Below are 27,680 nucleotides of genomic sequence, written 5' to 3' on the forward strand. Positions count from 1 at the left end.
GTTTGGTACTGCAGGCACAGCATGCTGAAGAATCGGAGAGGGCCGTGCAGAATGGGAAAGAAAATTGGCAGCATGTGACCTCCAGAAGAAGAAAGAGGAGAACCCATGTACCCCCAATGCAGAGAGAGGTAAGAAACCATTTACAGGCTCTCTGCACAGGTACTACAGTGGAGAATGGTTTAGAAGAGTCATCTGAGGGGAGGGATCAGAAGACCATCAACCAGAAGGCATGGAATGCATTATCTTAGGGATGGAGGTTCTATGACCACCACTCCAAAGGGGACAAGATGGGTGGTGGTGGTTGGGGACTTCCTCCTAAGAGGGACAGTGTCATCCATCTGCCATCCAGACCAGGAAACTCAAGAAGGGTGCTGCTTGCCTGAAGCTAGAATTCAGGATGTGACGGAGTGTCTGCATCCAGTTTTGGGCCCCCCACTACAGAAAGGATGTGGATAAATTGGGAAGAGTCCAGCGGAGGGCAACAAAAATGATTAGGGGGCTGGGGCACATGACTTATGAGGAGAGGCTGAGGGAAATGGGCTTATTTAGTCTGCAGAAGAGAAGAGTGAGGGGGGTTTTGATAGCAGCCTTCAACTACCTGAAGCGACGTTCCAAAAAGGATGGAGCTAGGCTGTTCCAAGTGATAGCAGATGACAGAACAAGGAGCAATGGTCTCAAGTTGCAGTAGAGGAGGTCTAGATTGGATATTAGAAAAAACTATTTCACTAGGAGGGTGATAAAGCCCTGGAATGGGTTACCTAGCGAGGTGGTGGAATTTCCATCCTTAGAGGTTTTTAAGGTCAGGCTTGACAAAGCCCTGGCTGGGATGATTTAGTTGGGGTTGATCCTGCTTTGAACAGGGCGTTGGACTAGATGACCTCCTGAGGTCTCTTCCAACCCTAATCTTCTATTAATTTACTTTCTAGCAGTCACAAGCTACACAAACCTGCATAGTTTAGAACTGTCTGGAGGTTTTCACTTGTCTAAAAAGGTAGCACAGAAACAGCTTTACCCTCTACTGGCAAAGGAGGGTAACATTTAAAATTTAGTTTTCCTTTTAGTTTTCCCTTAGATCACATCTAAAAATGTATATGGAATTTACATAATCCCCCTTCCAAAAATTCAGTTCCAGAGAGGGGGCACAAGACCTCAGTCACTCCCCATCTCACCAATTCTGAGAAAGATGATAAGACTTTGAGGTACAGTGGATGTTATTTACAAATTTACAGAACTTCTCATGAAAATAAGTTCTTATTCATAATTCCAGCATTTGGGAGGAAGGTTTAAACAAATAGCTTCTGGTGTTCAGTCAAATAGTAAGGAGATTGAAAGCCTGCCCCATAATTTTCATAATTGCCAGAGTGACATACCCTTAAAGTTTTACTGGTCCCACTAATGACTTTATCAAAATAAGCCTCAGTATCAAAGCCTCCTACCTAATTCCTGAAGGGTCATTGCTGGGGTTTGTTCTCTCCCCCACACCATTTTAACAGTTCCTTAAAATGAAAATCCACCAGAGCCAAAAAAAGGATCTCTTATTAAAAAAAAAAAAAGTTATTTGGAGGTCTGAAGCAGGTTTTTACCATCATTCCATTTTGCCAGTGACTGAATGACGTATGCCTATTATGACCATTCCAGAGATAGAAGGTGGTCAATAGAAGCTTAAAGGTAAATAATATAACTACACTACAATATCTTGCTACAGCTTTAGTTTCTCTTTCATATTGTGTCACATTGTTAAAACAAAATTAGATTATACAAGGGCATCATGAGTTGTTATAATTTCCTGAGATCTAAAAGGAATGCAAAGTACACTAGCATTTTGTGCCACCAGACAGACCAACAAGCACTAACAGGCTTAATAAAAGAATTGAATTAACTAAATTAATCTAAGAATTTGTTTGTTTTATTTCACAACCAAGATCAAGTTGAACAGAATTTTCTATTATACATTCCCTTGCTCCATTAATGACGCTGTCTGCAGATCACATCTCTAATGTACAGGTATTATGAGCTTTACAATATTTGAAAAAGCAGGACTTGGATACTATCATAGAATCATAGAATATCAAGGTTGGAAGGGACCTCAAGAGGTCATCTAGTCCAACCCCCTGCTCAAAGCAGGACCAATCCCCAATTAAATCATCCCAGCCAGGGCTTTGTCAAGCCTGACCTTAAACATATCTAAGGAAGAAGATTCCACCACCTCCCTAGGTAACGCATTCCAGTGTTTCACCACCCTCCTAGTGAAAAAGTTTTTCCTAATATCCAACCTAAACCTCCCCCACTGCAACTTGAGACCATTACTCCTTGTTCTGTCATCTGCTACCACTGAGAACAGTCAAGAGCCATCCTCTTTGGAACTCCCTTTCAGGTAGTTGAAAGCAGCTATCAAATCCCCCCTCATTCTTCTCTTCTGTAGACTAAACATCCCCAGTTCCCTCAGCCTCTCCTCATAAGTCATGTGTTCCAGTCCCCTAATCATTTTTGTTGCCCTCCGCTGGACTCTTTCCAATTTTTCCACATCCTTCTTGTAGTGTGGGGCCCAAAACTGGACACAGTACTCCAGATGAGGCCTCACCAATGTCGAATAGAGGAGAACAATCACGTCCCTCGATCTGCTGGCAATGCCCCTACTTATACATCCCAAAATGCCATTGGCCTTCTTGGCAACAAGGGCACACTGTTGACTCATATCCAGCTTCTCGTCCACTGTCACCCCTAGGTCCTTTTCTGCAGAACTGCTGCCGAGCCATTTGGTCCCTAGTCTGTAGCGGTGCATGGGATTCTTCTGTCCTAAGTGCAGGACTCTGCACCTGTCCTTGTTGAACCTCATCAGATTTCTTTTGGCCTAATCCTCCAATTTGTCTAGGTCCCTCTGTATCCTATCCCTACCCTCCAGCGTATCTATCTCTCCTCCCAGTTTCATGTCATCTGCAAACTTGCTGAGGGTGCAATCCACACCATCCTCCAGATCATTTATGAAGATATTGAACAAAACCGGCCCCAGGACCGACCCTTGGGGCACTCCACTTGATACCGGTTGCCAACTAGACATGGAGCCATTGATCACTACCCAAAGAGCCCGACAATCTAGCCAGCTTTCTATCCACCTTACAGTCCATTCATCCAGCCCATACTTCTTTAACTTGCTGGCAAGAATACTGTGGGAAACAGTGTCAAAAGCTTTGCAAAAGTCAAGGAACAACACGTCCACCGCTTTCCCTTCATCCACAGAACCAGTTATCTTGTCATAGAAGGCAATTAGATTAGTCAGGCATGACTTGCCCTTGGTGAATCCATGCTGACTGTTCCTGATCATTTTCCTCTCCTCTAAGTGCTTCAGAACTGATTCCTTGAGGACCTGCTCCATGATTTTTCCAGGGACTGAGGTGAGGCTGACTGGCCTGTAGTTCCCAGGATCATCCTCCTTCCCTTTTTTAAAGAGGGGCACTACATTAGCCTTTTTCCAGTAGTCCGGGACTTCCCCCGATCGCCATGAGTTTTCAAAGATAATGGCCAATGGCTCTGCAATCACATCCGCCAACTACTTTAGCACTCTCGGATGCAACTCATTCAGCCCCATGGACTTGTACACATCCAGCTTTTCTAAATAGTCCCGAACCACTTCTTTCTCCACAGAGGGCTGGTCACCTCCTCCCCATGCTGTGCTGCCCAGTGCAGTAGTCTGGGAGCTGACCTTGTTCGTGAAGACAGAGGCAAAAAAAGCATTGAGTACATTAGCTTTTTCTACATCCTCTGTCACTAGGTTGCCTCCCTCATTCAGTAAGGGGCCCATATTTTCCTTGACTTTCTTCTTGTTATTAACATACCTGAAGAAACCCTTCTTGTTACTCTTAACGTCTCTTGCTAGCTGCAACTCCAGGTGTGATTTGGCCTTCCTGATTTCACTCCTGCATGCCCGAGCAATATTTTTATACTCATCCCTGGTCATTTGTCCAATCTTCCACTTCTTGGAAGCTTCTTTTTTGTATTTAAGATCAGCAAGGATTTCACTGTTAAGCCAAGCTTGTCGCCTGCCATATTTACTATTCTTTCTACACATCGGGATGGTTTGTTCCTGTAACCTCAATAACGATTCTTTAAAATACAGCCAGCTCTCCTGGACTCCTTTCCCCCTCATGTTATTCTCCCAGGGGATCTTGCCCATTGGTTCCCTGAGGGAGTCAAAGTCTGCTTTTCTGAAGTCCAGGGTCCGTATTCTGCTGCTTTCCTTTCTTCCTTGTGTAAGGATCCTGAACTTGACCATCTCATGGTCAGTGCCTCCCAGGTTCCCATCCACTTTAGCTTCCCCTACTAATTCTTCCCAGTTTGTGAGCAGCAGGTCAAAGGAGACTCCAAAGGAGTAAACAGAGTGCTAGAGTTGAGAATGGAAAACTGAGACCATTAGGTCAGAGACAAAGTGAAGTCTGAATTTATCAGTTTTTTCGAAGGTCTCAATCTGTGAGTAGCATTAGCATTACTGTTCCCTGGAAAGTATGAATGGAAGTGAGGAAATCTGGGTAACTAAATCACTGGAGAGGGAAGGAATTTGCAGCATACATTAAAGCAAATAGTGCAAAAGGAAGTACTATAGACTCATGACTACATACAGATTCCAAGCAAACTGTCTATGCTTGGAAATCTAAGTTCTTATAGACTAAAATAAGAACTCAGTATTTGAACCCAGTATTTGTTTCGATGCACAGTGTCCCCGATTCCCATCTCTGGTAAATTAAAAGGTAAAATTTTACACCATTCCCAAAATACACAGCATCTTTTGGACAAAGTGAAATGAGGACATTCAGGGACCCCCTGGGTTTCTCTGTGTGACAGAGGCCCACTGGTACCAACTGGCAAAGGGCTCACTGTTCATTACAAGCAACTCCTGTCTCAGACCTGACAAACTTACCACACCACTCACCATTTTCACAGAGGTAGTATGTGAAGTCTCTACTGAAAGCTTGTAACCTATCGATAACCATTGTGAGATATGTGTCTGAGTAATATTTAAAGGAATAATGTAACTACATTGAAAGTTATTCCTTACCATCTTCAAGCAAAAGTTAGTCCCCAGAGAATAACATGCTCAGGGAGGGCTTATTAAAGCAGAAAGGAGCTGTCTCCCTCCCTGGCTAGCACAGTATGTACTGTATTGCTCAGTTGTCTACCTTTGCACCAACCCAAACAAGTCAACAGAAAACCATCAAAGAAACTATAATCATGAAAACCACTTGAAGTGAAAAGGCTCAATGGGACAGTGAAGGGATTGCCCTCTTTGTGAATAAAGACTGCTTCAGTTGGTCATGGTGGGGGAGGAGGGAGGACACTCCAGTTTCATTCACTGAGGACGTACCTTGATAAGCAGGGTTGCTTCATGAAAGACTGTGTCCTAGCTACTTGGTCTAGCAAGCACTGTAAAAGACTGAACTTTGAGAATCTACTTTATTAGATAGGAAAGGTAACTTTAATAAGTTTAGGCCCTCATTTGCATTTTATGATTTTGTTTCATATGTATCCATTTATTTCCATCACTCACACTTGTTCCTATTTGAATCTCTATTCTTTCTTAAGTTTCCTTTTGTTTTACTGTAATTGAACTCAAGTGCTGTGTGTGATACAGGAGTGGTGGCCTAACGTGACACTGGTAAACTGGAGGACACTGTTCCTTTGGGAACAGAGGATCTGGGATTTCTGCGGGTATCTGGTGGTCAGAGGCTAGATACCACAAGGAGACACTCTGAAGGGACTTGGGAGCTGGGGTGTATCTATTGTCAACATGCAGACCTGGTATAGCTCAGCGGAGAGTGCCTGAGTGGCTGACAGGCTGGCTGTGTGAGGGAGCTAACACCCAGCTGGCAGAAGAAAAACTCCCTTGCACTAGAGACAGAGGGTAACAAGGTGACTCTCAGTCCTGGGTGCCCCAAGAAGCATCACACTCAAACCAATATAAAACACAACCTTTTTTAAAAGGCTCAATGTGAAAGCCATCTGATCCATAAGAATTAAGTGAAGGGTCCCACATATTCTAGTACTTCTAGTACATAAATATATATTTTGAGTTTAGTTTAAGATAGATGATAAAAGGAAAAAGTAATGCAAAAAGATTACTTGAAAATTACATTAAAAAAAGCCATTTCTTCTCACAGCATTAAAAACGCATCCAAACTAAACTGTTTTACATCAAACTGAAATGTCCAAACCAATTTAAACAAAAGTTGCATGGATGTACATTTTTATAGATCCATACACACTCTTGAATTTCAAGTGTCTATGCCTAATTTCAGCCTAAAATATTCAAAATAGATCCTCTCAGAAATAAGGTTTTAGTGAGAACAGTGGCAAGTGCAGACAACGGTAACAGTTAAATAATGTGAATTCTGAAGGAACAGATGGTTCAGGATAGCTTTTCCGGAAAATCCCTTGGTATAAGATGTTATAGCCACAGTCTGCAGCTTTGTCAAAAGTAGTAAGCTATTATCTCCACAAAGACCAAAAAAAAAGTTGCTCAAATGCATTTAAATGACTTTTAAGGACAGTGCACTTAGGTTCTTTTGGGGAAAAATAATTCACCTCCTTAAAACCATTTAGCATGTTCAGTAAATTATCTGCAACTGAAGTTTCTTAGTCAACATCCTATGCTAGTGAACTAAAAGAAACCAAGGCTCAGAGGTATATTCAAGAATCTATACACAGATCTGGCCTCAATATCTTGCTCAGTGACAGACTTCCTCTATGAGCTTCAGGCATAGTTTCATACCTCATTGGGGGGGGGGGTTTGCAAGGATAAAATCCACTAATATCCGAGAAGGAAACTCGGATATTATGCTAATGAGAGTCATACAGGTACCTAGACAGATACTGTAGGCAGCAATACTATAGTCAATGCATGAGATATTTTCTATGGGATAGAGATGTTCAAAAAGCACCGAAGGCACTTAGGACCACAAGTACCATTGAAAGTCTATGCATGCACCCCTATTCTCCATAGTTCACAACTTTATAAAAGTTAGCCTTTCAGCTGAAGCTGCTCACACTTCATATCAGCTCTGACTGAACTTTTTGGAGGTGGACAGTATATTACATAGCTCAGAAATGACCAAACTGATCTTATCCAAGTATACAACATGGAAAAACGGATTTAAATACAAACCAAAATAGGTTTTGATTACCTTAGCATGCTTCAGTTCCAATTCTGCAAGTTCCACTAGATTCTTTCGGAATGCAGCAACTCTTCTTGTTTTAAAGTCTACAAGTTCTGTAAAGTATAATTTGTGATTCCATTAAAAATAGTGTCAGTGCATTCAAGCATTAAGACGCTTGCCCCTCGGGATAGGGGCGAGGGGGGAAAAAAATCACAAGTTTAAGACTAAGGACTATAATTTGGGCTCAGAGCTATTGCAGCATTGTTAGGGTATGTCTATATTGCAATTAAAAACCTGCAGCTAGTCTGTGCTAGCGGGCTCAGGCTCAGAGTGTTCGGACTAAGGGGCTATTTAATTATGGTGTAGACATTCAGGCTCAGGCTGGACCCTGAGCTCTCAAACTCTATGAAGTGGGAGGTTGCAGCCCGAGCCTGACATCTATTCTGCAATTAAACAGTCCCTTAGCCAAAGCCCCCTCGATCCTGATTCATCTGTCATGGGCCTGTTATGCATGTCTAACTGCAGTGCAGACATAAGCTTAGAGAAGGAGTTATTTAAAGTGTGATTGTGATGGCTTCTCTTAACCATAATTTTCATATATGTAAAGCTCTTTTGGAGTCATATAGCAGTGTGTCCCCCTTTTAAAAAAAATTAGAATATTAAATTTTAATTAGGGCTGTTGATTAATTGCAGTTAACTCACGCGATTAATTTTTTTTGAGTTAATCTCAATTAATCGCAGTTTTAATCGAACTGTTAAACAGAATACCAATTGAAATTTGTTAAATATTTTGGATGTTTTTCTACATTTTCAAATATATTGATTTCTATTACAACACAGAATACAAAGTGCACAGTACTCACTTTATATAATTTTTATTACAAATATTTTACTGTAAAAATGGTAAACAAAAGAAATAGTATTTTTCAATTCACCTCCTACAAGTACTGAAGTGCAATCTCTCTATCATGAAAGCGCAACTTACAAATGTAGATTTTTTTGTTACATACCTACACAAAAACAAAACAATGTAAAACGTTAGTGCCTGTAAGTCCACTCAGTCCTACTTCTTCTTCAGCCAATCGCTAAGACAAACAAGTTTGTTTACATTTACGGGAAATAATTCTGCCAGCTTCTTATTTACAATGTTACCTGAAAGTGAGAACAGGCGTTCGCATGGCGCTTTTGTAGCCAGCATTGCAAGGTAGTTATGTGTTAGATATGCTAAACATTTGTATACCCCTTCATGTTTTGGCCAGCATTCCAGAGGATATGCTTCCATGGTGATGACACACATTAAAAAAATAATGTGTTAATTAAATTTGTGACTGAACTCCTTGGGGCAGAACTGGATGCCTCCTGCTCTGTTTTACTGCATTCTGCCATATATTTCATGTTATAGCTGTCTCGGATGAGGACCCAGCATGTTGTTCGTTTTAAGAACATTTTTTCACTGCAGATTTGACAAAATGCAAAGAAAGTACCAATATGAGATTTCTAAATATAGCAACAGCACCTAGACCCAAGATTTAAGAATGTGAAGTGCCTTCCAAAATCCAATCAGGACAGGGTGTGGAGCATGCTTTCAGACATCTTAAAAGAGCAACACTCCAATGCAGAACCCAAGCCACCAAAAAAGAAAATCAACCTTCTGCTGGTGGCATCTGACTCATATGTTGAAAATGAACATGCACTGGATCGTTATTGAGCAGAACCCATCATCAGCATGGACGCATGTCGTCTGGAATGGTGGTTGAAGCATTAAGGGGCATACAAATGTTTAGCGTATCTGGCACGTAAATACCTTGCAATGCTGGCTACAACAGTGCCATGCGAACGCCTGTTCTGACTTTCAGGTCACACTGTAAACCAGAAGCGGTCAGCATTATTTCCTGCAAATGTAAACAAAACTTGTTTGTCTGAGCGATTGGCTGAACAAGAAGGAGGACTGAGTGGACTTGTAGGCTCTAAAGTTTTACATGGTTTTATTTTTGAATGCAGGTATTTTTTGTACATAATTCTACATCTGTAAGTTCAACTTTCATGATAAAGAGATTGCACTACAGTACTTGTATTAATTGAAAAATACTATATTTTATTTTTACAGTGCAAATATTTATAATAAAAATAAATATAAAGTGAGCACCATACACTTTGTATTCTGTATTGTAATTGAAATCAATACATTTGAAACACTGGAAAACATCCAAAAATATTTATAAGTAGTATTCTATTTTTTGTTTAACAGTGCGATTAATCGTGATTCATTTTTTTAATTCTTTTTTTTAAAGATTAAATTAATTCTTCTCTTTTCCCTTCATCACTATGCTTGCCCCAGAAACTTGCCTTTACTCATGAGTGAAAGCAGGCATGTGAAGGGCTCTGCAGAGAACAGTGGGGCAAAATTAATTTGAAGAACAGATCAGCAGGTAGCTTAAAGACAGAGTGCTTGTTGAAACACTTCAGGGGCTAACAGGATCTTTCTCCAAAGAGCCACCAACTTTGGCAGATTTATAAAGCCAAAAGAATTTTAGTGACGGATGTGGATGGGGAAGCGAGGTAGGCTCCAGGGGCTAATTTAGGAGAGGGGATGCTGCCTTGGTCAGAAGACCACTTCCCTAGGCCAACGTTAACCCAAAGGGGGAAAAGACTTGCAGAAAGGAGGCAGCACACTGAACAGTCTCTTCTCCAAAGGAGGAGCACCTTTCACCCACCAAAGCTGCTTAATTTCGGACAAATCTCCAGTACTAGCATCCCCAGCAAAACACTCCCCTCACTGGCTCCTCTGTTTCTGACTTACAACCACCTGCAATGAGATGTGGCAGTCAATGGAAATCAGCACTGAAGTGGCTAGGTAGAGTTGTGTAAGGCCATTTCAACAGAGCTTGACAAAATTGTATTTGTCTTCACTATCTGCAGTCAGTTACACTTTTGTGCATGTCAAAACAAGTGACGACTTAGTTACTTGTATCTTGATTAGAGAAAATTCAGCCATTTAAGCATCATATTGGTACCGGAAAGACCATTAGTCTTTAATATAGAAGGAAAATACTGTGAAATGTCCTCAGATAAGTCACAAATAAATACAGATTAAAAGCAGAGAAAATTCAGAGCAGTAAACATATTCTAAAGGTCTGAAAAATTGAGGCTATTCAAGAAAACAGATTTTTTTAAAAGTGCAAATATAACGTGTGATCAAAGATTGCTCAAATACCTTGTTTTGCTGATTCAGATATTTTTTCAAATTTCTGACAACATACTTGCTGAGTGGTCTCAGCTTGCAGCACATCTTTATTTTTTGCTCTTGCTTTATCCAATGCCTTATTAGCATTTTCATAATCCACTAGTGACCTAGATCTTCTGTATAGGAGATCCTGCAAAAACAAAGTATAAGGATGTATAAAATCTACAATTACCTACTGTTGGATATCTTCAATTTTAGCCCTCAGATCAGAGCGTAACTACCTTATTTGTCTCAAGATTTTCATTTTATTCCTGCTTGTTAAGATTATTCTAATTTTAGTTATGTGAATATAGCAAAACAGATCCTCCCACCCCAGCAACATAAAGGGGCATAGAAATTCCCATATTGGATCAAACAAGTGGTGTCATCTAGTCCAATATTCTGTCTGACAGTGGCCAACACTAAAAGCTTCAGAGGATGTTGCAAGAAACTCAGGAGAAGGCAGGTATGGGGAATTCCATATCCTCCCAGCAGATTAGAATCAAGCTATTGTTTAGATTATGAATCCGAAATACCTGCATAGCATGAGAAACAATACTAGCCTTCTGTATTAAAAAAATGTAAACAGCATCCATCATCACCACCACCTTTTTCTGAATGTGGACAACTTTGTAAATTCCTTCTAACAGTATGAAGAAGCAAAAAACAGTCTCTTCCCACACCAAGCAAACAGTTTTGGAACCAACTTTGCCTATAATAAAGTTTTATTTAAATTGTTTTAGTTTCAGTGATTTTAGAGTATATGAAACAGTTGTCAAACTATATGACTACTTTTCAATTAAGCACAGTCATTAGAATAATCTGCGAATTATAAGTAGTTTACAGAATTTTTCAAAGTTACTCCTTCATTGCTTCTAAATCCACAAATGATATTTAGCCTTGCAGATGGGAGCAAACAAAATGTTGTTGTTACCATTTTCTTAAGAGTGAAGATCCAATACTGGGAGAGTGGGACAAAAATTAACAGGCTGGAGATTTTTGTCCTTTTCCTAATCCACTAAATTAGCATAATTTATATTTACTTAGGTGATCCCTAAATACTCTTTCAAGAAGTGCACTACCTCATTGAACATAAAGCACAAATTCACCTTAGCAGCTTGTGATTCCCTTAAGTAATATTTCAGAAGGTCAGAAAGCTTAAGGTCTTCATCTGCAGACACCCGCGCCTCTATTTTCTGGGGGTGGGGGGGAAGAGAGAGAGAGAGAAAAAAAAAGTGATATGCCTTTCTCAAAACATCTGGACTCCAATTTTTCATTTGTTTGATGTAAGTACAGGTGCAGATACGTGCAAAGCAACAGTGCATGATGCACACAGATATTACCACTTTCAAAAAATTAAACAATCAATTAAATTAATCAATTAATTAAACAATTAAACATCATGCGCTAGGTATGCCTGTTTGTTTTATAGGAAGCCAGTTTTTAACAAGGACATTGTTCCCACTTTCAGTGGAATATACTGTATACTGAAAAAGACAGAGAAGTTCAAACAGCCTCAGAGGAAAATACACATTCTCATCATATGAGATTAACAGAACATAAAAATTCTGTCTTAACTCCATATCAGCTATTCAAGTGCAGATACTCTTCAAAGAGACCAATTCCACTGTATGAACTGTCTGGAAAGGTCAACCAGTTCTGTACAGTTGCTGGCACCCACCTTCATCTCCAACATCTATAGTGTTAAAATGTTATTCCAGTAACACATCCAGCTTTAACCAAATCAGTAGCTGTGTTCAAAAGGTGCACTCATGAAGTTGAATCTCAGTGATGAGAAGGCAAACTGATTCAACAGTGCACTGTCTTTGAATAAAATATATACCCAATACAGTATTGCTGCACCCGTATGTAGTTAACAGAGCAGGGTAAATCATTTATCTGAAGAAGCATCTGAATCAGAAAGTCTTCATTATTCCATGTCTGCATAAACTAATAGGTTTTTAAAATATTCATGTTTACTAGCTATTTACATAACTAATTTGCTGACCTCTCAAATGATTGTTGCTCAAGGTCCCAACTCAATATTTTTAAAATTTCCTTTTCCATTAGTGTCCTTTCCATTCCATCTACTGCATTATATTCTTATTCCTGATAGCTTTCTCGTGGGATAACTTGGAGGCAATCTTCTTGCATGCAAGTCTTTTAAAATCACTTCTGTTGCAGTAACAGACAAAAACCTTGAGCACTTCTTAACATTTTGGAGGACTAGCTCCCCTTACTTGGTAAAATTAATGTCAGGCTACAAGGTAGATAAACTATATCCTTTGAAGAGCTCTGTGTAAGCATGAAAGCTTGTCCCTTTCACCAACAGGTGGTCCAATAAATATACCTCGCCCACCTTGACTCCCTTTTACCTTTTCACACAGTCTACAGAGTCATTTTGAATGTGGTTTTATTTAAAAAGCAGTTTGAAAATCCTAACACACTATCTTCCTCCTCACCTCTGCCCAATGCTCAATACTTACCATAAAAAACTCACAAGCTGATCAAAAGACCACTGATCTCAAGATACTAATTGTCAATATCCTGGCACACACTGGGATATACAACTACAAACAGAAGTTTACATCTAAAAATTGATTTAATGATACATACCCTTGTTTTGTCAAATAACTCTGATACCTTCAGAAAAAACCTGGGAAGGAAACAGATACGTATTATGACTTTAATGGTTTTCCGTTCAATTTCCAGTCAATGATCTAAATAACCTGATCACAAAACTAAGATTTGGTACAAAGCAAGAAAGGCCTATTACTGCAACTGGAGTATAGTATTACCAGAACTGAGGTGAATTGACAAATCTCTGTACGTTAACTTCATATATAGCTCCTTCCTGCAATAATGCCAAGTACAACTGATATGGTTAAGCCTTCATTTTCACAAGCAAATTTAAAAGAACATTTTTTAAATTGCCTATGTTTTAGTGTGCAGAGTCCAGGAGTACAATTTAGTTCAGAATATCAAACATACTGGACAAAATTACCAAAAGCGTGAGTGAGCACAAATCTCCATATGGATGCATACCTCTTGTTTTCAACTCTAGGGAAAGAATGGGGATCCACAGAGGTGCACAATGATGCCACTTTTCTTGATCGCTCTGCTGTGACTATGACAAAGCATGCATATACCCAGATCTTAGATGTGCTCTTGTCATGCCTTAAAATCTGCTTGCTATGCATATGGGGAGTGGTAAGGGAAGAGAAAGAAACCATTCTTTTGGATGTTATTCTCTCTTATGGACTCAATCCATTTTGACAAATGAATAGACATCAACCTGGCTAAGTAAAAATTAACATATTGCTGGGTAGCAATCTGTCCCATAATATAATCACTTTTAACAATAAAAATCTTACTTGCACATATCTGTGGAGTCCTGTGTTCCTAATGTATACAATGAAGACCCAATTCTATTACAGTCATCTGCAACACCTAGAAAGGAAAAAAGGACTTAAGACTGAATTTCATTCTACTCTTGTATGAATATTATTTCAAGAAGCACATGTTATTTTTTCAAAACTGGATGCTTTTCTAAAAGGTATGCTCTAGTTCAACCAGGAGTTATGGGCTTGATGCAGGAATTACACGATGAAATGGGAAGCAGTGGCCCCAGCTCCCTAGCTCCACGCGTTGCCTCTGCTCCACCCCAAGCCCCGGTTCTGCAGCTCCTATTGGCTGGGAACTGCGGCCAATGGGAGCTGCAGGGGTGGTGCCTGGCTGCCAAGAGAGGCAGCATGTGGGGCATGCTGAGGGAGAGAAGCCCCCTCCAAATAAGCAGTGGCCCCAACCCCAAGCCCACCCATGCCCAAAACTGCCCTGAGACTGCCTCAGCAGCAGCCAATGCGACTGACCTGGGGGCTGCCCAAGCGGCTCCTGGGCCAGCCACATGGGGCTGCTGCAGAAGTCATGGAATCCGTGACCTCCGTGACAAACACTATATACCACAGTGTGGACACAGCCTGCTTTTCACTCAGCATGTAGCTACACCTACCCTACATGCCCCCACCAGTGGTGTGCCTTTCAACTTGCAGATATTTGACACAACTGGAAATTTCTTGACTCACTTTACCTTGAGAATATACGAAAGTTAATACTAATTCTTGTTCTGATGGTACTTCATTACAATAGATTACAAAAAAAGTTTGTAGCATAGACCTTGTTTTAACAGATTGTTAAACTCACTATTGCATATCAGCCCTGTGGAACTACTATAATAGCTTATATAGCAGAGTAATATTAGGAAATTATGTATTTTAATCCGTCTAAATCAGTGATTCTCAAACTTTTCTTTTCACGGACCACTTGAAAATTGCTGCGGGTCTCAGTGGACCACTTAATGATCTTTCCAAACATTGTTTATACCATTAGCTATTGGATAAAAGCACTATATAAAAAAACAATAATAAACGTTTTTTTGTTCTACAAATAAAAGCACACAACTCATATTTTAATAACAGTTGTCTTATCTTTCTAATGTGATGGATGTGCCCTCTCTCCCCCGCCACTGCAGCGCCTGGCTGGGGCGGTCTCTCCCTCTCTCCCCCACCACGGCAGCCCCCTAGGTGGGGCTGGAAAGGATCGGGGATCTCTTCCCCGCCACAGAGCTGAGGCTGAGGGCCACCTCTCCCCGGCAGCTGCAGCCCTGGAGCTGGGGAAAGTCGACTCTTTCTCTGACCACCGCAGACCTGCATGTTCCAGATTCCCCCCTCTTATCACTCCACTGCTCCCTCCCACTTACCCCTTATTCCCCACAAGGCCACCCCCCCACCTTACATGTGCATTATCTCCAGGGTCCAGGTACGTGGCTCCTGCGTGGCTCCACTAATTACGGGGGTGGCCCTTCATTCTCTCATGTGCAGCCGCCCAGGTGCACACCTTAGAGGGAACTATCCACGGACCACTTGAATGGAGCTCGCAGACCACAGTTTGAGAATGTCTGGTCTAAATGATATTTTTGGAAGTGAGAGACGACAACTCTTTGCAACACTCCAGCTCTCTGGAGATCACTAGGAAGTGCTCCATGGACCACGCTTGAGAATCTTTGCAAGATTCCTGAGGTCCATACTCTACCTTCCCTAGATAGAACTTTGAAGGAACCATCAGTCCGCAGGCTCCGTTTGATTGGACTGGCCACTACGATAACTCAGAGTGTTGAGAACCACGTGCTTCTCAACCACTAGGATCAATGAACCTTTGATGTCTTGAGTTTGGTCAGTCTCTTGCTACCAGACCCTCATATTTTTGTGGTACATTGGAAATAAAACCAGGAGAGTTACAGATCCTGTCCTGGTCCTAGTCAGGTAATAACCAAGGGCCTTCTTGATGTTATCTAGTATGGCATCTAATCTCTGCTAGATGTGAATGAAGTTTAGGGAAAAATACAAGAAAGTTAAGTGTCTGGTTAAAATGGAAACCTGAAACCACTTTAGACAGGAATTTGTAGTGAGGACACAGGGCCATTCTTACAGAACATAAGTCACAAGGGCCTGGATCTCACTAACAATCTGGGCTGATAATGCAGCAATGCAGAATGCAATCTTCAGAGAAATTGTACGAAGAACTGTCTGACAGGAGTTTGAACTAGGGCTCCCATTAGCTTTGTAAGTACCGGTTTCAGATCCCATTAACAAAGGTGGTTCACACAGAAGAAGGAATACATGGAGCAAGTCTTTGGCAAACTGCATTACTGTAGGGTCAGCAAAGATTAACAGTCCATGCATTGGAGGGTGGAAAGTTGAAATGGTAGACAGATGAAGGGTGCTAGCTCATATTTTTGACATATATGTAGCAGAAGACCCAAAACCAGAAGTAATGGAAGGCCACTTTGGATCTACTCTTTTCTGAGTTGCTCAGAAGGAAAATCTCTTCCATTTAATCAACTATGTTTTCCTAGTCAACGGCTTCCTGTTTTCCAATATTAACCTCTTGACTTTGACAAAATACTCAGTCTAGTGCTCCCAGAAATCCAGAAGTCTAGTTGTCAGCCTAATAAGAAAATCAGAATCTGGGTGAAGAATCTTGCCCTGATTCTGAGACAAACGTTCTGGTAAACTGGGATGAAAAATTTGCAATTCTGTTTTCAGTTCTAGGACGATGGAGAACTGAAATTGCATAACTCAGGCTGGAACGAACAGAACCACCGTGGGTTGCAAGTCTCGAACAATGTGCTAAAGTAAGCACCTCAACACACTCCACAGATGTCAATTACTATTACCAAGGGAGACATATGGAATTGTCCTCTGGCACGAAAGCTTTCATAGCTGTGAAAGCTCAGAAGTCCAATCCCCACCTTTGTGCTGGGATTAAAAAGGACTTTGTTTATGTGAATCCCCAAGAACACTGCGCATTCCCTAGGGCAAAAGACATTCCCTACGGAGACTGAGCTCTTATAAGCCAATCACAGTTACAGCAAATATAGATGTCCTTTCCCCAGTTCTTCCCTGAGAAAGTACTACTTTGAGCTACAGCAGAGGTGCGGCTGTCACAAACCTTCACATCTTTAACTTGGGCAAAAACAGGGATTTCACCCACTTTCGCCAGGCCTGTAAGCAGTCACTTCTTGCAAAGGGCCTTTGACATTAAAGTGCCCTTTTAATGCAGATTCTGCCAGACTCCACAACTTGCTCCTTAAGAGTCTCTCCAACAGCAATTTAAAGATGACCCTCCTAATCTTTTCAGGTTTCATAGGAGAAAGCAAGATAGATCAAACACCTATTCAAATTGTGACCATCTCCCAGGTACCAGACATTGCACATAACCATCAGTGACCAGCGTCAAAGTGTTTTATGAAGCGCAAGGCTTGAAAGGCCTGCCTTCCTAGTCACCTCACCATGGTGCCATTGTGTCAGCAGACCCTAACAAAAGGGAAAGAAAAACAAAGATAAAACAGAACAGTACTGAAAAAGGATGGTACGGCAGTGCAAGAGCTGAGCCCAGATGACACTTGAAAAAAATATGTGAACAGTGGGGGGGGGAGGGGGGAAGCTACTCTAAAAAAATCCTATTTAATTGTTCACAAACAAAAATCCCTAGAGAGGATAAGGACAAACCAACCCAATGAGGGACGCATCAAGAACACTGAGCTATGCCAGCCCACTTCTCTTTTAGCAGTCTAACGGAAACAGGTGGGTCTATGCCTGCTTTTATGCCCTTGGAATTCGCAGGGTGGAAGAGGGTGGGTGCACACATGGCCCCAACAGACACTGCTTACTCGAAGTTTCCAAGCTGATTAATACCAAATGGCACCTTCCAAGACTGAAGATGGGCAACTGCGGAAGGAAAAATTTATTTCCTTCTTTTGAACTTAAGGTCGCCAACAGTTCCCAAATTTTGGCATGCCAAACTTTCCCAAACCTCTCCACTCCCCTGACATATTATGACTGCCACTTTTTGTTGGATTGGAATAATTGAGTTTGAGGTTGAGTAAAGAAATGTAATTTCTTGTGTGGTATGAGTTGAACCCAGGTAACTGCAGGCAGATCTAAAGTTCTCCCCACTAGAAAAGGTTTGTGACAGAATTTAATCATGAATGTAGCTGTAACACCCACCTCTGCCCTCTAAAATTCATAAAACTTAACTAAAGGTTAAATACATGTTTCAGTTATCCCCAAAAGAAATGGTATGAAGTATCATATAGTCTCCAGTGTAAAAGCAGTTTATTCTAATTCCAACTGGTCTAGTACAGCATTAGCCATGAAGAAAATGGCACTCTCAGCCAACTTGTATTTTGGTGCCCCAGACCCCCACTGCCTCCCCCAATCATTGCCACTGGCCCCCACGGCTTCCCCCGCCCTCCTCCCCATCACCCTTGGCCCCTGCTGCCTCCCCGGACCCCACTTCCTCCCCCAACCATTGCTCCAAGTTCCCTTCCATGACCTTGCACTCCAGACCAGCTCTGCTCCTCGCCTCTTGACCATGGCACCCACCCATAAAGCCAGCCCTGAGCATTAGTTACACCCAGAGAGATATGTTATTCCAAGATCTGATTAGTCTTTGGTCCATCAATGGCTATTGGCCAGGATGGTGTCCCTAGCCTCTTTTTGCCAGAAGCTGGGAATGGGTGACAGGGGATGGATCACTTGTTTATTTCCTCTGGGACACATGGCATTGGCCACTGTCAGAAGATAGGATACTGCCCTAGATGGACCTTTGGTCTGATCCAGTAAGGCCATTCTTATGTTTACTTCTGCTTGCATAAAGACGTTTATACTCCCTGAGAATTTTACTCTTCCTTGCATGTGAGGCAAGTTATCAACAGCAGGTCATTGCCAATCACAAAGTGCAGAGTCCTGCACTTAGGACAGAAGAATCCCATGCACCGCTACAGACTAGGGACCGAATGGCTAGGCAGCAGTTCAGCAGAAAAGGACCTAGAGGTTACAGTGGACGAAAAGCTGGATATGAGTCAATAGTGTGCCCTTGTTGCCAAGAAGGTCAATGGCATTTTGGGATGTATAAATAGGGGCATTGCCAGCAGATTGAGGGATGTGATCGTTCCCCTCTATTCGACACTGGTGAGGCCTCATCTGGAGTACTGTGTCCAGTTTTGGGCCCCACACTACAAGAAGGATGTGGGAAAATTGGGAAGAGACCAGCAGAGGGCAACAAAAATGATTAGGGGACTGGAACACATGACTTATGAGGAGAGGCTGAGGGAACTGGGATTGTTTAGTCTACAGAAGAGAAGAATGAGGGGGGATTTGATAGCTGCTTTCAACTACCTGAAAGGGGGTTCCAAAGAGGATGGATCTAGGCTGTTCTCAGTGGTAGCTGATGACAGAACAAGGAGTAATGGTCTCAAGTTGCAGTGGGAGAGGTTTAGGTTGGATATTAGGAAAACTTTTTCACTAGGAGGGTGGTGAAACACATCTAGGGAGGTGGTGGAATCTCCTTCCTTAGATATTTTTAAGGTCAGGCTTGACAAAGCCCTGGCTGGGATGATTTAATTGGGGACTGGTCCTGCTTTGAGCAGGGGGTTGGACCGGATGACCTCCTGAGGTCCCTTCCAACCCTGATATTCTATGATTCTATGACTTTGAAAATTTTCTAGTGTGTGCTATAACTAATGAGGCTTCCCCCGCTCAAAGAACAGAAACTCACTTTTGTGTGATCTTGTCATTTTATCAGATTTGCCAGATGCATCTTTGACTCGGTTATGGTATTCTACAAGGAATGTTCTTTCATGTTCAAAAAAGTCATCTACATCCTAAAAGACAAAACGGTATTTAGAAAACAGATTCAACTATCTATAATAATACACATGAAATTTAGTATACAATCATGACTGTGTACAATTAAATACTTTATAATATGTGTAAGTGAACTCTGTACAGATTTTGTAAAACACCCTATATGAAAGTCAGTTTCTACTTCACTGACCTGCCAAGTCCCACAAGATTTGATGTTTGCCTGCAATGTTTTAGCCTTTATGATAATAGGTGTTGCACACCTAGAATCCTTAACACATGGTTAGCAGGTAGGTGAAAGAAAAACCGATTTTTAAAGATATGGTGTTTCATAATGCATTTGTAATTTACTAGGGTGGTTGTAATAAGTACCTTCCACCTCTATGTCACCAGTTCTATTAAGACTCAAACCAGTAACGAAGGAGAAGGTTCATTACCATCCATCAGCTGGTTAGCGAAATAGTTAGATATCTGGTCTCAATTGCAGTATTGCATCCAGTTCTGGGCACCACACTGGGAAAGACGTGGGCAAATTAGACAAAGTCCAGAGAGAGCAACAAAAATTATTAAAGATCTAGAAAACATTACCTATGAGGAAAGATTAAAAAAAACTGAGTTTGTTTTGTCTGGAGAAGAGAAGACTGAGGGGGGGGACACATGATAACAGTCTTCAAGTATGAAAAGGCTCTCATAAAGAGGAGGGTGATAAATTGTTCTCCTTAACCACTGAAGACAGGACAAGAAGTAATGGGCTTAAATTGCAGCTAGGGAGATTTAGATTAGACAGTAGAAAAAACTTCCTAATCATAAGGGTAGTTAAGCACTGAAACAAGTTGCTTAGGCAGGCTGTGGAATCTCTATGATTGGAGGTTTTTAAGAACAGGCTAGAAAAACATCCATCAGGAATGGTCCAGATCAGTGGTTCTCAGCCAGGGGAACATGTACCCTTATGGGTACACAGAGGTCTTCCAGGGGATACATGAACTGATCCAGATATTTGCCTAGTTTTACAACAGGCTACATAAAAAGCACTAGCAAAGTCAGTACAAACTAAAATTTCATACGACTTGTTTATACTGTTCTATATGCTTTATACACTGAAATGTAAGTATAATATTTATATTCCAATGGATTTATTTTATAATTATATGGTAAAAATGAGAAAGTAAGCTATTTTTCAGTAATAGTGTGCTGTGACACTTCGATATTTTTAGGTTTGATTTTGTAAGCAAGTAATTTTTAAGTGAGGTGAAATTTGGGGTATGCAAGACAAATCAGACGCCTGAAAGGGTAGTCTGGAAAGGTTGAGAGCCACTAGTCCTGCCTCAGTACAGAGTACTGGGCTAAATGACCTATCGAAGTTCCATCCAATCCTAAATTTCTATGATTGGCTGTTTCTGTCCAGTACCTAGTACAGAGGCATCTACCTAAAAAGATTAACACCACAACTGTCACAATTAGACACTTCTGTTGTCTCTGCAGAGATGCTATGAACTGAGTGTGCAAGGACATTGAAGTACTCTGCCATCCAGACCATTCAGATCATGCTGAAGCATATAGGTGGGTAGACGCAGACAATATGAACAGTTACTGCCTATTTAATATCTGCTCTGTGGACAGAAGACTGGGTTACAGTATTGCTAATCTAGCCCCTTTCATGAGCACTACTCAAAAGAGAAAAAAAAGGTGAACAAAAAGCCTTAACCACCTTCATTATTAACTAATACATAGGAAATACATCATGCAACAGCATTCATGTGATACACAATATGAATGAATATGGTAGTTCTCTCTATATTGTTTTGAAAACAATTATTATGATGATTGGGAGAAGCCAAGATGTCTAAATAGCATTACAGTGGACGCAGATTTACACTAGGCAAGAGTCTGAAACATTACATTAACACTATCTTTTCTCCTTGAATAAGAGGTTTTTTATATATATATTGCCCTTTAGACTCTCTTTTGCACCAGAACTAACTCATGGCTGTAGTACCCGCATCTGATGTCTCAAGAATACAATTAGGAAAGTTACATAGGGCTTGAAAAATCCACTTGCTAGTGGGAAGCTTTCACTGGAGCACAGAGGGGATGAAGTCAACAGTTTCTCCAGAATTTAAGGTTTCATTATACAAGCACGTTTCTAGTCAATACAATTCCAAAGATAACTTTCCAATCATTAACTGAATAAAAGATTCAATATTGTCTTCCTGAGTCTACAGGCAGCTGCAATGCCTAAGAATTTTGAATATCGCAGTGAAATTGTCCAGACTTGTTAATTTCACTGGGCACTGGTAAAATAGTCAGAATCATCTGTTTCACAATGCTATTTGGGAAAGCTATAAAGAGCAACATATGAAGGATAGGTCCATCAATGGCTATTAGCCAAGACGGTCAGGGACCATCATGCTCCGGATGTCCCGAAGCCTCTAACTGCCAGATGCTGGGAATGGACAACAGGGGATGGATCATTTGATGACTGCCCTGTCCCATTCACTTCCTTGGAACCATATGGCTTTAGCCCGTTGGAACACAGGATGCCACTGTTGGGCTAGATGAACCATTGGTCTGACCCCAAATGGTCATTCTTATGTTCTTAACCAAAGCAGGTATCAGAGTTATTCATTGGGGGAGGGAAATGGCCCCTATCCACTCCACCCCTCCACCAAAAAATAAATAAATAAAAGGGCTGGAGAAGGGATAAAACCAGGAATGCCTTCCCTGTGGAAGCAGCCAGATAGTTCTGGAAGGTGACTGGGGTAGGGGCGGAAGGAGACCCAAAGCCTCTTTCCAGCAGGTAGATATGCAACTTTAAGGGCTGGTCTTCAATGCTGGGGTAAGTCGTCATAAGATACGCTACTCCAGCTACGTGAATAACATAGCTGGAGTCAACATAGCTTAGGTCGACTTATCCCAGTGTCTTCACTGCTCTGCATTAACAGAAGATGCTCTCCAGTTGACTTACCTTATTCTTCTCAGAGAGCTGGAGTACTCTGGGTTGACTAGAGAGCGCTCTGCCATCGATTTAGCGGGTCTTCACTAGACCCACTAAATCGACACCTGCTGCATCAATTGCAGCAGCATCAATCTCCCCATAGTGAAGACAAGCCCTAAGATTACAATTCCTGCTATCCAGAAGAGAATAATATGAATGATGAAACCTCCAGAAAGGGTCCCAGGACAGCACCCTTCTCAGTAGCTGGTGTTGCAAGGGGCTAGACATCTCAAGTTGCTACACCTGGGCTTTGCTGGTGCGGCCCCAAGTCCCTCCACCTTCACCTCTTTTGTATCTACCTCTGGCAAGTGTATAATAAATTTGTGAAGCCCTGAAATGTACTTGGCATGCATTTGGTATTTGTCTCCTTTTGTAATCATATTTGATTTCAATTCAAAGAGATACAGTTTCAAAAAAATTACTAAACATTTTATTAACATGCTAGAGATGAATCACCTTTACTCCTGAAACAATGACACCATCTGCTGATTTAACCATGTTTTTAAAGAAGTCTTCAAGTTTCTCTTTCTTGTTTTTCCCACGAACACTCAACTGAAAGACAAGTTCACATCTCAAGTTAGCACAGTCTCTGAAGACAATAAAAGCAGTGAATTCATTTCTGGACTGAGAGGAGCTAGAAATTATACTAGAAACTGCAAGTCTTGTACCAGGTTGATGTCTGTTTGCCTAACAGTACATTGTATAAATAATGTGGACGATGCACCAAGTATTACTAATACAACATTTTGCATTCTACTGGTTATTGACCAGACTTCCTTTAACATCTAATGTGAGTTTTGGGAAAACATGCAACTCCATAGTATTTGGGAAGAATACTGAATGTATCTGTATCATTTCAGCTACATTCATTCTCAAATGTCCTCATTTTTTTATACACAGTAAAAGGAAGCTACTGACAAGTTAGCTAATGTCACTAGCTCTTCCTTTGCTGCTTACAATTGCAAATTACTTCATCTTCAGGAACTTCTAATCCATCCCCCTCCTTGCTTCCACTGAAATCATCCCTCTCACACCATTTCCCCACATCCTTTCTTCTGTCCACCTAACTTTCCAGATCTGTGGGGCCAGAATTCCTGGACCAGCTTTGCTTCTTCTGCAGCAAGTACTGAGTTGACCTTCTATATATCAGAGAATCAAAAGTCATGTTTCAAGTTAAGAAAAAGATCTATTACCTGAGGTTTGGTTTTAGTTTTATTTTCAATTTTCAACATTGAAGGTAGTGCAAGAGATATAGTTACATTTAGTTACTTAAAAAAGTAATTGAGGCACCACTATTTAGACAATATACACCATCATCTCAGAAATAGGTTTTTAGGCAAGTTACAATACATAACGACCTCCACTTCACTAGCCCAGTATTAGGATTCCAACTCCAACGCAGTATGAAGACAGCTTGTATTGGTTACTTCTCCATATATTTAACTAGTTTAGCTATCACAAAACTATTCTGCTTCTCAGAGATTTTTGTCATCTTGGCATAATATTTAACAACCATGTTATACTGAAGAAGAATCTGTAAACTTAACAGAACCTTTTACCCATCATAATTTTTAATCAAAGAGTTACTCTTGGAACGCTGTCTTGACGAGAACTAATCACACTTGTGTTTTACAAAACAGCGATAATGATAGTTTGTTTCATCATGCTCTCTCTTTCAAAACACCTGAAATCAATTAAAGAATAGGTGAGTAAATATCTTCTTGAGCCACAGCAAATGGTGACTGATTAAAAAGTGTTGCTAGTCTCCCGTAAGTATTTTTTCTGACTGGGCTACAGTTCAAAAACTATAAATTAAGTCCTGAATGCCAATTACCCAGATGGCAGAAAAATGAACTTTGACAGGGCCAGCTAATTTAATTTCTTAAATTCTAAATCCAAAGAGGTTTGGTTAAGGAATCACTGTAAATTGCTTCAGGAGATCAAGTGTTCTACCCATTTTCAATCATATCATGAAAGTACATCTTGATTACTTTTGCTACTGAATCAGTTTTCAATACTCACATCCTGATTATATTCCAAGAAGACATGGAAATTTAAATCTTTTCTCAAGATAGGATGTGCTGCCACACGACACAAGAACACTTCATGCATTGCAACTGTCTTCTTGAATATTGCCAGATATTCACTAGAAACAAAAAACAAGTACAGTGACTACACAATAAAGAATTAAAATTCCACCCAAAACAATTAATTTTTTATGAAGCCGACTGCAGAAAATAGAAACATCCTCGTACACAGACAAAACTAAGGAATGCTAAAATATTTTACCCTAACCTTTGATGTACTTGATGTTAGTATATTATGTGGTATTTAATGTGTGCACTAAGAAGGTAATGTTAATACATGGCGAAAAATTTAATCCTTTATCATATAACATAAGCAGACATATAGAGATAAATACAACAAATATTACAGGCCCTTTAAATGAGGATACAAATTCCATCTGTGTGTTAGTTCCACTGGAAGTATAACCCCATTTATCCTTCCCATAAACTATCAAGAACTAACAAGATGCAAAACTGTACTACACAAGCAATCGCGTAGCCTATTGTGAATATTCCTTCCTCTATCTCCATCTTGCCTATTTGCTCCCCTCAACTCATTTGTCTGTATTTTGTCCGTATTTTGTCCATTTAGCTTGCAAGCTCTTTGGATCAGGAATCTTATTCCATGTCTGAAGTGCCTAACACACACTGGGTGCTCTATACACGGATCTTTTGCTTAATTTCCCTTTTGGAACGGTTGTAAGATTTAGTACAGTAGAACCTCAGAATTACGAACACCTCGGGAATGGAGGCTGTAACTCTGAAATGTTTGTAATACTGAACAAAACGTTATGGTTGTTCTTTCAAAAGTTTACAACTGAACATTGACTTAATACAGCTTTGACACTTGACTATGCAGAAGAAAAATGCTGCTTTTAACCATCTTAATTTAAATGAAACAAGCACCGAAACAGGTTTCCTTATCTTGCCAGATCGTTCTTTTAAAATTTCCTTTTTTTTTTTTTAAGTAATTTATATTTAACACAGTACTGTATTGTATTTGCGCTTTGTTTTGTCTCTGCTGCTACCTGATTAGAAACCAGAAATATGCACTGAGGTATGTGGTTGACCAGTCAGTTTGTAACTCTGAGGTTTTACTGTATATCAAAAGTAAGTATCATGATAAGTCAGTTGTCCAGTTCAACCAAACTAGATTTTAAGGCAATAATTGAAGTTTAGTTTATGGTGCAAACAAAAGATTAATTAGGAAGAGGAGCATCTACTCCTGTCAATACTAGTTTACTATAGTTTATTTTATTTTGTAAATTCAATTAACTGACATGTTTAGTAAACTGCATTGATTGTACAGAAATAAGAGGAAAGGGGCTTCTTTTATTCCCCCTCAAGTTAACAATGAAATGGCTTAGATAATTGATACACTTGCTTCCACTACGTGCAAGGAGGGATCATAAGATTTACATACCAGCAAACCAGCAGGATCAGTGTTGGGAGATGTTTGATCTCTGTGAGAGCAGTAGTCATTCAGTGAAGACAAAAAAGAAGGATGCAGAGGATGGAGGTGGCAGTAGAAGAAACCCCAAGGTTTCTGTGTTATCCAACCCCTAACCAGACCACAAAAGAATCATGATCAGGGCCGCTGGAAAATCACAGATTCTTCAATATTTATTGTGCTCTGCTAATTTCCAGTTTTCTGGTGTATGAAGTATACGTGTATATTTCCTCTGCTGTCAAACCATCTCTTGCACACCAGTCTAATACAATAATTTTAATACACTAGCTCACAGCAGCTGGATGCTGAGAAGTGCTAATTATTTTCTTGCCAGTTCAGTGCTTTGGTGAGAAGTAATCTAGTAGCAGTGTAAATATACACCTGAAAACTGAAATCAGGGAGGGAGGAGAAAGAGCAAAGAGGTCCATGGATGAGATAAAAGAAAGGGGATGGAGCAAGGAAAAAGACTTTCCTATATGACTCAACACAGAGTACTAAACCTTACAACAAATCCTCCAATCACTATCAACTGCATAACCAGGGAAGTCACTATTTCCAAGAAACTGTCCTACTGTAAAATTATGTATTCCCAATAAAAAAACATGTCAGGCAGTTACCAAATTTCCAGTTCTACAGAACAGAAGTTTGATAATTGCCCATTAACAACTAACTACTGTGATTGTACAAGCTCCTATTACTTCACACAGATTTGAGAGCTCTTCTGCCTTGCCTATGTCTCTCACTAACAGTAACTAAAGATAGAAAGTAAAATTTGCATTTTTAGTTATTACTAGGGCACGTGCAAAGAAAGCAGCTCAGTCCATATTCATGGTGAAACAAAAGATTTATACAAGTACATAGTAAAAACAGAAGAGCAGGTTATCAAAGTCTGATTGAAGCTGCCTTCATAAGTGATCTGTAGAGAAAAAGGTTAGTTAAGACCTAATACCTCGCCTTTACAGTTTGTTCTTGAAGGATTCTTTGTAAAAACAAAAAAAGCTAACTTCGTTTTCCATTTTCAGTGTGTATTTATATGACCCCTTTATAAAATTCGCACAATTCTGGGCAATAATTTATACAATTTTCCTGATGGCTCTGATCATGATAATTGAGATAACACTGGTTATGTGGTAACTGCGGATGCTCAAACCTGCATCTTCCAGAAGGGATCACTGTTGTGAAATGATTAGAAGTATGGAATAGCAGAGAGCACTAAAAGGCAATTGAAACATACAAACACACACACACAGAGCACTGAAAAAAATATACATACGCTTCCAGTTCTTGTTTCATCTTGGTGAACTCTTCCTTAGTCATCGATCCTTCTCCTTCTCCAAGTTTCTGTAGTTTTTCCCTTGAAGCATCAAAGTCAGGCCTGGGTGGTGCTGGTGGAATCTGTGAAATGAGTCAGAGTACTTTTGAATTCCTCACCTTCTTAGTCAAAGCTAAAGTCCTTCAAATAAGGGCACAGTAATGCCCTGTCTAAACTACACAGTTTTATTGACAAAAGTCAGCTTTTGTCGACAAAACAGTTGAGGTGTACACACTGAAATGCTCCTCCCGCCGATGTAAGTCTTCTGCTATGCCAACATAATAAA

The 27,680-nt window shown here is 40.4% G+C and overlaps 1 protein-coding gene across 1 annotated transcript in view; it reads right to left on the bottom strand.

Moving 5' to 3' along the window:
- Positions 1 to 27,680, bottom strand: part of SNX6 (sorting nexin 6) — a 55,995-nt gene that overhangs the window by 5,139 nt on the left and 23,176 nt on the right. The window contains exons 5-13 of the mRNA XM_084632763.1: positions 27,356 to 27,477; positions 24,589 to 24,712; positions 23,023 to 23,118; positions 19,486 to 19,591; positions 13,743 to 13,818; positions 12,985 to 13,024; positions 11,478 to 11,564; positions 10,360 to 10,519; positions 7,173 to 7,258 (exon numbers count right to left, since the gene is read on the bottom strand). Of these exons, the coding sequence (XP_084488889.1) occupies positions 7,173 to 7,258; positions 10,360 to 10,519; positions 11,478 to 11,564; positions 12,985 to 13,024; positions 13,743 to 13,818; positions 19,486 to 19,591; positions 23,023 to 23,118; positions 24,589 to 24,712; positions 27,356 to 27,477 (897 nt within the window). The remainder of the gene's footprint in view (positions 1 to 7,172; positions 7,259 to 10,359; positions 10,520 to 11,477; positions 11,565 to 12,984; positions 13,025 to 13,742; positions 13,819 to 19,485; positions 19,592 to 23,022; positions 23,119 to 24,588; positions 24,713 to 27,355; positions 27,478 to 27,680) is intronic.

This window comes from Lepidochelys olivacea (genome assembly GCF_965140295.1).
Source record: "Lepidochelys olivacea isolate rLepOli2 genome assembly, chromosome: 6".
Taxonomy (NCBI): domain Eukaryota; kingdom Metazoa; phylum Chordata; order Testudines; family Cheloniidae; genus Lepidochelys; species Lepidochelys olivacea.